The 9,345-nt window shown below is 40.7% G+C and overlaps 1 protein-coding gene across 1 annotated transcript; it reads left to right on the top strand.

The window, feature by feature from the left end:
- Window positions 1-342: 342 nt before the first annotated feature.
- Window positions 343-8,362, top strand: LOC124020731 (hydroperoxide isomerase ALOXE3-like; the record flags this gene model as incomplete). The annotated part of the gene is given in 8 exon segments (XM_046335990.1): window positions 343-487; window positions 2,553-2,756; window positions 6,113-6,199; window positions 6,476-6,645; window positions 6,787-6,908; window positions 7,125-7,225; window positions 7,439-7,609; window positions 7,761-8,362. Coding segments are annotated over 8 exon segments (1,101 nt in total). The 3' UTR covers window positions 7,941-8,362.
- Window positions 8,363-9,345: the final 983 nt, after the last annotated feature.

Here is a 9,345-nt window from a genome sequence, read left to right as displayed (position 1 = left end):
GGTTTACAGACAAACATTCTGTTTCCTTCAGACCTGTCGTGACATTTTCTATCTGACATGTACATCAAAAATGTTGGATGAAACCTGGTCACTGAAAAAATGAAAAACATCCCAATATTCCTTTCTTTGATGTTTTTGTGGGGGCGGATGGTGACCCTAAAATCCAAGAAAGTAATCGCAAAAATAACTTTATTGGATGTTTTTGGGGGATAATCCTAGTAAAACACAGAGCTACAATATCTGTCCCATTCCAAAATACCAAGAAAGTGGACTGTAATCCTGTAATACAACCTGCATTGTAACTGTTGGATTTATTCTCCCATGTCATCCAATCCCAAACAGAGCGGCAACATATTCCTGCTTGACTACAAGAACCTGGATGGATTAAAGGCAAACGTGATCCATACGAAAAAAACAGTACATGGCGGCTCCTCTGGTTCTGCTCTACAGAACCCCTGATGACAAGCTGGTTCCCATCGCCATCCAGGTAAGGTTGCCCTAACTAACTTTGAAGTGAAGACTACAATCACGGAGACCATTACAAGTGAGAGAGTCTGTAAACCCATCATGTTTCAATCTCCTTTAGAGAGCCCACTTACCCGTGGAGGCTGGTGGAGATAGAAATGGAGAGTACGGGCTCATTACTACCGCTCCCTTCTTTACGTTCCAAACATTACAACTAGCCCATCCTCCCCATGTTTCCCTCCACCAGCCTCCACTGTATCTGACAGCGCCCAAAGAAAATATGTTTGATATTGTCTTCAAATGCTTTGAATTAATGCATTACACACTTAGAACATATGGTTCATCAAGGGTTCTTTAGGAAGGGTGATGGTTTTATGTGAAACCTTTGAGTCCTTCAATGCTTCTTTGGAGTTCAGAAAAGGGTTCTTTCCTCTTTTTGTGGTAATTCAAATGTGTGTGTGTGTGTGGGGGGGGGGGGGGGCAGATCATAATTATTTTGGGTTGTGGTTTGCTCAAGGCTCTTTTTGAGTGAGAGTGTCATTCCAGTTTATCTTTGTGTTATAGTGTTATTACATGTTAAATATGACTATAGCTAGTGAAAGTGTCTTGTGAAATGTGTAAGGGATAATCAACGACTATGTGTTCTCTGGAAAATAATTAATAATGAGAAAATAATGAGAAAATAATTAATTAATGACAACGCGCTAGCAGAGTGGAACTAACCTTCCACAGAGTTACATTATTTTCCAGAGTACGCATAGAGCCCCTGTCACGCCCTGACCGTAGATTGCTTTGTATGTTTCTATTTTTAGTTTGGTCAGAGTGTGATGTGGGTGGGTATTCTATGTTGTATGTCTAGGTGTTGTGTTTCTATGTTTAGGCCTGGTATGGTCCTTTATTCGCTTGTTTTCTGTGTTCAGTGGAATAAATATGATGAACACTTACCACGCTGCATATTGGTCCGATATTTCTTACTCCTCCTCAGAAGAAGAAGACGACAACCGTTACAGCCCCGAGTTGATTATCCCTTTTATACCATGGCTATAATTTAACACATTTACTTGATAGAAATGTGTTCATTTGGCAGGGATAAATGAGTTCAACATCCACTGAAATAGCTAGCAAGTTTACTAGATAGCGACACTAGTTGCCTGGTTAACCAAAAATACTTCCTAGTTTAGCCAAACAAACCATCAGTCCTAGCTTGCTATTATGAATTCGAATTCAACAATGCCACTAACATTAGCCTAAAGCCATGTGCGCATTGTTGAGCTTATAATATGAATAAAACATATTTATCAACATTTTAAGCTAAACGGGCTGATCTGTTGCGTCAGCCTATTGCATTTTTCCATTTTAGATGTGCAGTGGTTGTATGCATTTTGAATCTGTAGAACCGTAGACATATTCTGTATCATCCCAGTGATGACGGGAAACCCTTAATTATAAACACATAACAAGTAGGCTATTTGGTTGTAATTGCAATGTTGCAACATTTGATAGACTATCAAGGGTGTCCAACCATCCTGCAGGAGAGCCTTAAAGGGGTAGTATTGTATTTTGAGACTGATTGAATATGCGATGAAGCTAATAGACAGTGTAGCCTCCATTTTTGTCTGATTCTCTATGGTTAAAAAAAGATAGTAATGCATTTCATTTTGTAAAGTGGTTCATTGCATCATACAATGATGTACAATACATACAAATGGTGTTACAGACCCTTTTTTTGTGTGTCTTGAGCTTTTGGTAAAACGGTCTCCTACTTGTCCAAAGGACAAGTGGCTAAATAAGTACATGTCAAGCCCTGAACCAAAAAGGGTTGTAACGATAGCAGAACCCTTTTTGGTGCTAAATAGAACATTTAAAAAAAATAGTTATTTATAGAACCTTATGAAAGGGTTCTTTATAGCACCATAAATGTTCCATTTATAACCTTAAGTTCATGGTTATTTACAGAACCTTCAAAAAGGGTTCTATGTAGCACCGAAAAGGAATCCGCAATTGTTATTATTTATATTTTTCCATTAAACAGGGATAATGTTGTTGGTAGCCATCTATGAGGTACCTAACACTCTCTCTCTCCACAGCTGAAACAGAAGCCTGCAAAAGACAACCCAATCTTCCTTCCTACTGACTCTGAGTATGACTGGCTCCTGGCCAAGATCTTTGTGAGGAGCGCTGATTTTCAAGAGCACCAGCTCAACGTCCACCTGCTGCGCACTCACCTCCTGGCTGAGGTGTTCGCTGTAGCACTGCTGCGCAACATGCCCATGGTGCACCCCCTCTACAAGGTACATAACACAGTACAGCATAGCATAAACCCAGGAGGTTGGTGGCACCCTAATTGGGGAGGACGGGCTAGTGGTAATGGCTGGAGTGGAATGTTATCAAACACATGGCTTCCATTCACTCCATTCCAGCCATTATTATGAGCTGTCCATAACATAACATAACATAACATAACATAACATAACATAACATAACATAACATAATATTAGCATAACATAATATAATATAGAATAGCATAACATAATATAGCATAGCATAACATAATATAGCATAACATAGCATAACATAATATAGCATAACATAATATAGCATACATATCATAGCATAACATAACATAATATAGAATAGCATAACATAATATAGCATAGTATAACATAATATAGCATAACATATCAATAATATAGCATAACATAGCATAACATAGCATAGCATAATATAGCATAACATAATATAGAATAGCATAACATAATATAGCATAGTATAACATAATATAGCATAACATATCATAATATAGCATAACATAGCATAACACATCATAGCATAATATAGCATAACATAATATAGCATAACATAGCATAATATAGCATAGCATAACATAATATAGCATAACATAATATAGCATAACATAATATAGCATAACATATCATAGCATAACATAATATAGCATAACATAATATAGCATAACATAACATAATATAGCATAACATATCATTGCAGACAGAGTTCAGTGTGTCAAATCGGAGGGCATGCTGTCCGGTCCTCTGGCAGTATCTATGGGGGTGCCACAGGGTTCAATTCTCGGGCCGACTCTTTTCTCTGTATATATCAATGATGTTGCTCTTGCTGCGGGCGATTCCCTGATCCACCTCTACGCAGACAACACCATTCTATATACTTTCGGCCCGTCATTGGACACTGTGCTATCTAACCTCCAAACGAGCTTCAATGCCATACAACACTCCTTCCGTGGCCTCCAACTGCTCTTAAACGCTAGTAAAACCAAATGCATGCTTTTCAACCGATCGCTGCCTGCACCGGCATGCCCGTCAAGCATCACCACCCTGGATGGTTCCGACCTTGAATATGTGGACATCTATAAGTACCTAGGTGTCTGGCTAGACTGCAAACTCTCCTTCCAGACTTCTATCAAACATCTCCAATCGAAAATCAAATCAAGAGTCGGCTTTCTATTCCGTAACAAAGCCTCCTTCACTCACGCCGCCAAGCTTACCCTAGTAAAACTGACTATCCTACCGATCCTCGACTTCGGCGATGTCATCTACAAAATTGCTTCCAACACTCTACTCAGCAAACTGGATGCAGTTTATCACAGTGCCATCTGTTTTGTCACTAAAGCACCTTATACCACCCACCACTGCGACTTGTATGCTCTAGTTGGCTGGCCCTCGCTACATATTCGTCGCCAGACCCACTGGCTCCAGGTCATCTACAAGTCCATGCTAGGTAAAGCTCCGCCTTATCTCAGTTCACTGGTCTCGATGGCAACACCCATCCGTAGCACGCGCTCCAGCAGGTGTATCTCACTGATCATCCCTAAAGCCAACACCTCATTTGGCCGCCTTTCGTTCCAGTACTCTGCTGCCTGTGACTGGAATGAATTGCAAAAATCGCTGAAGTTGGAGACTTTTATCTCCCTCACCAACTTCAAACATCAGCTAGCTAACCGATCGCTGCAGCTGTACATAGTCTATTGGTAAATAGCCCACCCATTATCACCTACCTCATCCCCACACTGTTTGTATTTATTTACTTTTCTGCTCTTTCCCACACCAGTATCTCTACCTGTACATGACCATCTGATCATTTATCACTCCAGTGTTAATCTGCAAAATTGTAATTATTCGCCTACCTCCTCATGCCTTTTGCACACATTGTATATAGACTCCCCTTTTTTTTCTACTGTGTTATTGACTTGTTAATTGTTTACTCCATGTGTAACTCTGTGTTGTCTGTTCACACTGCTATGCTTTATCTTGGCCAGGTCGCAGTTGCAAATGAGAACTTGTTCTCAACTAGCCTACCTGGTTAAATAAAGGTGAAATAAAAATAAAAAATAAAAATAGCATAACATAATATAGCATAACATAACATAATATATCATAGCATAACATGGCATCCGGGTTGGTTGCGCGCTGTGTTAAGAAGCAGTGCGGCTTGGTTGGGTTGTGTTTCGTAGGACGCATGACTCTCGACCTTCGTCTCTCCCGAGCCCGTACAGGAGTTGTAGTGATGAGACAAGACAGTAACTACTAACAATTGGAAATTGGGGAGAAAAAGGGGGTAAAAAAACTATATATAAATAAATAAATAATAATATAGCATAGCATAGCATAGAATAACGTAACATAATAAAGCATAAGATAAGATAGCATAATATATTATATCATAGCATATATAACAGAATACAACATAACATAATATAGCATAGCATGTCCAGTTAGTGTTCCGAGGATCAAATAAAATAACATTTTATTTGTTACATGCACCGAATACAACAGCTGTAGACCTTACCGTGAACTGCTTACTTACAACAATGCAGTTTTAAGTAAATAGAGTTAAGAAAATATTTACTAAATAAAATTACATTTAAAAAAGTAACACAATAAAATAACAATAACGAGGCTATATACAGGTGGTAACGGTACCGAGTCAATGTGAGGGAATATAGGTTACTTGAGGTAATTTAGATAATTTGAACATTTAGGCAGTGGTAAAGTGAGGGGTGAGGTCAATATAAATAGTGGCCATTTAATTGATTGTTCAGCAATCTTATGGCTTGTGGGTAGAAGCTGTTAATGAGCCTTTTGGACCTAGACTTGGCGCTCCAGTACTGCTTGCCGTGCGGTAATAGAGTGAACAGTCTATGACTTGGGTGACTGGAGTCTTTGACAATTTTTGGGGCCTTCCTCTGACACCGCCTAGTATAGAGGTCCTGGATGGCAGGAAGCTTGGCCCCAGTAATGTACTGGGCCATACGCACTACCCTCTGTAGCGCCTTACAGTCGGATGCCGAGCAGTTGCGATACCAGGCGGTGATGCAACTGGTCAGGATGCTCTCAATGTTGCAGCTGTAGAACTGTTTGAGAATATGGGGGCCCATGCCAAATCTTTGATGATGATCTGAGGACCCATGGCAAATCTCTTCGGTCTGCTGTGGGGAAATAGGCATTGTCGTGCCCTCTTCCCGACTGTCTTGGTGTGTTTGGACCATGACAGAGGATAATGACACATGACAGGATAATACATTTCTTTCTAATGTGCTCCTTACTAATGCCAGTTTCTCTCTTGAGATTGTTGACCATCCATCCTTTTCTCCACCCTGGTTTACTGCTTTAGCTTCTGATTCCACACACCCGCTACACCCTCCAGATCAACCTCTTGGCCCGGGCATTTCTAATAGCTGATGAAGGAGTTTTCCCTCAGGTAGGCTACTGAGTGGACTGTTTCCATAGAAGTGTGTGGTGTCCATATTAGGAATCACACATCCATGGAAGTTGTGTCAGAGTCAGCGTACATGCGGTTCTATTTCTTTTAGTGAACCTACAGTACCCCCATGTATGGTCATTTGGCCCTCCTGGTCAACATACTTGCTGGTAGGTTCACTATCTCTCATAGAACCAGTGTAATATTGCAGCTTAGTTAAAGTACATTATAATGTTACAGAATTATGTAATCAAGTAACTTTATGTGACGTTGTAGTTTGCTGCTTCGGGCGGAGAGGGGATGATTGAGATCCTGAGGAGATCTGTGGCCTCATTGACCTACAGCTCCCTCTGTATGCCGGAAGACATCACTGCACGAGGTCTGGAGTCAGTCCCCAACAACTACTACAGGGATGATGGACTCAAGCTGTGGGACATCATCCACAGGTAGGCTACGACAGAGCAGTAGAGCAGACCTACATGGTGGTAGTACAGTATCATCCGCTGGTAGAATCTACAGTGAAAGCATAGCTCTACATAGATTTGATATCTTCTTCCTTCGTTCTTCCGTTGTCGCCTTCCGTATAGGTTTGTAGAGGGAGTGATTTGTTTCTATTACAAGAGTGACTCAGAGGTCCGTGAAGACCAGGAACTACAGAACTGGATCAAGGATATCTTTGACCATGGCTTCCTGGCCCAAGAATGCACAGGTGACGATGTTCAGGGTAATATGGGGGTGTGTTGTAATGACGTATGGTGAAATGACTTGTTTTTGCCAATATGTTTTTTGGTTTCTGGTCCATAACTTCCCCGGCATAACTCACAACTTCCATGGACGTGACTGTCCTATAGTAACAGTCCACCCAGCTCCCCTGCCATAACTCAATTCATCACACACCTCTCTCCGTTCTTATCTTTCTGTCCAGGAATCCCTCAGTCTTTCTCTACTGTGCCAGAGGTCGTCAAGTTCGTCACCGTGGTGATCTTCACCTGCTCAGGCCAGCATTCTGCTGTCAACTCTGGACAGGTGGGTGTAACGTAGCTCATACTTTTTTTTCAAGTGTGTTATTAATCTAAATCTAACAACTACTGACTTTTTCTGCCTCATCTACCATTTAGGAAGAGACATATTTGTAAAAATGTTGCAAGGTTTTTCTGTAATTCCTTGCCACTATCATATCATCATTTTAGAATAGCAGCATATTGGATGTCAGTAATAATAAGTCAGTTCTTGTTACAGTATGACTATGGTGGCTGGATGCCCAACACCCCCATCTCCCTGCAACAGCCACCTCCCACCACTAAGGGGCAGTCTACTGAGAGCACCATGCTGGAGACCTTCCCAGATGTCGGCACAACAGCACAGGGGATGTCCACTATGTGGCTCCTTAGCAAGCAATCCAGTGACTTTGTGAGTCTGCCATCTTTCATGAACTATAATCAACATCATCTAGGCCCGAAATACTATATTTAGATACAAAATATCCTATTTAAGTGTCCTTTTTAAAGTTAATATTATAACTATCAATATTTTACTAACTTCGATTATTATCCATATGCAGTTGGCTCTTGGCCAGTACCCAGAGGAGCACTTCAACGAGATACCACCCTGCAGGATGATTCAGAAATTCCAGATGGAGCTGAAGGTCTTCAGCGAGTCCGTCAAGGCCAGGAACTCTGGACTACCAATTCCATACACCTACATGGACCCTGCTTTGGTGGAGAACAGCGTGGCCATTTAGATAAGCCAAGGGCCTAGACCAGGGTCTAGTTCATTAGGCACTAATTGGAAGAAAACTGAGGAACTACCTTATTTTTGTTGTCCTTTGTTTAGCGCTTAAAAACATTTAGCATTGCGTGCCCTGATGAACACGACCCAATGATTCTGGAGGCATGCAATTATAAACATTCTCAAATCTACAAAATGTATTGAGTATGTCAATTTTTGGAGCTTTGCTAAACTAATGTCCCACTTCAATCAGATAAAGGGAAATTGCACTGTGTGTTCAGGCAGAATGTTATCGCTGTATCAGAAGTGTTAACTGTTAAACCAACACACACCGCCATATGGTGCCCCTCTCACAGACTAAGAACACTTGTTGATGTTATTATTACATTTGTACATGTTAATGGATGTTAAGAAATAAAGGGTCTTTCTGACGGATTCGTTTCTGGTGCCATATAACTACGGACTACAGGGACTCCTGGTGAAAATGAGCTCTCCTGCTAAATGATATGACACTGAAATGTTGATTAATAGTAAAGAAGTTTCAGAATAATATGAGAGAACAATAGGTGTGACTCTCATTTACAAATAAAAGCTAATCATTTTCTATCTCCAGTCTTCTTGTGATATTTGCCACATCTCATTTTGGTTGAAGCCCTGTCTACCTCATGTATTCATTAAAAATAAATGTATAAAATGATAAAGGTAATCTCTACTTTTCTGTTTGTTTTAAGTCACCTTTATCATTCTGACCCGAACCAAACTGGTTCCAACAATGTAACCAGGCCATCTCAGTACAGGCTGGCTCAGTTCGGCCCAGTACATAGCAAAAGTGTTGGGTCCCTAACACCATGGGTGTTTCAAATTCTGACATAAATGATCACTATGTTAGTGCTGATGCTGTTACACTTACTCAGTGTTAAGGAATGACATGTAGGGTTACAGTATTCGTTTTTTGTTTGTTTTAACACTGTAGGTTAAACCTCCCTGACCAAGGCCCTTCTCCCCCGATTGCTCAGTTTGGCTTTGCGGCCTGCTCAAGGAAGAGTCTAGGTGGTTCCAAACTTCTTCCATTTAAGAATGATGAGGCCACTGTGTTCTTGGGGACCTTCAATGCGATCTGTGTCTTGACACAATCCTGTCTCGGAGCTCAATTCCTTCGACCTCATGGCTTGGTTTTTGCTCTGACATGCACTGTCAACTGTGGGACCTTTATATAGACATGTGTCTTTCCAAATAATTTTCAATCAATTGAATTGACCACAAGTGGACTCTGGTCAAGTTGTAGAAATCTCAAGGATTATCAATGGAAACAGGATGCACCCGAGCTCAATTTCGAGCCTCATAGCAAAGGGTCTGAATACTTATGCAAATAAGGATTTTCTCTTTTCATTATATATATATATATACACATATATATA

Source organism: Oncorhynchus gorbuscha, unplaced genomic scaffold (assembly GCF_021184085.1).
Source record: "Oncorhynchus gorbuscha isolate QuinsamMale2020 ecotype Even-year unplaced genomic scaffold, OgorEven_v1.0 Un_scaffold_891, whole genome shotgun sequence".
NCBI lineage: Eukaryota > Metazoa > Chordata > Actinopteri > Salmoniformes > Salmonidae > Oncorhynchus > Oncorhynchus gorbuscha.
This window is presented reverse-complemented; position numbering and strand designations above follow the sequence as displayed.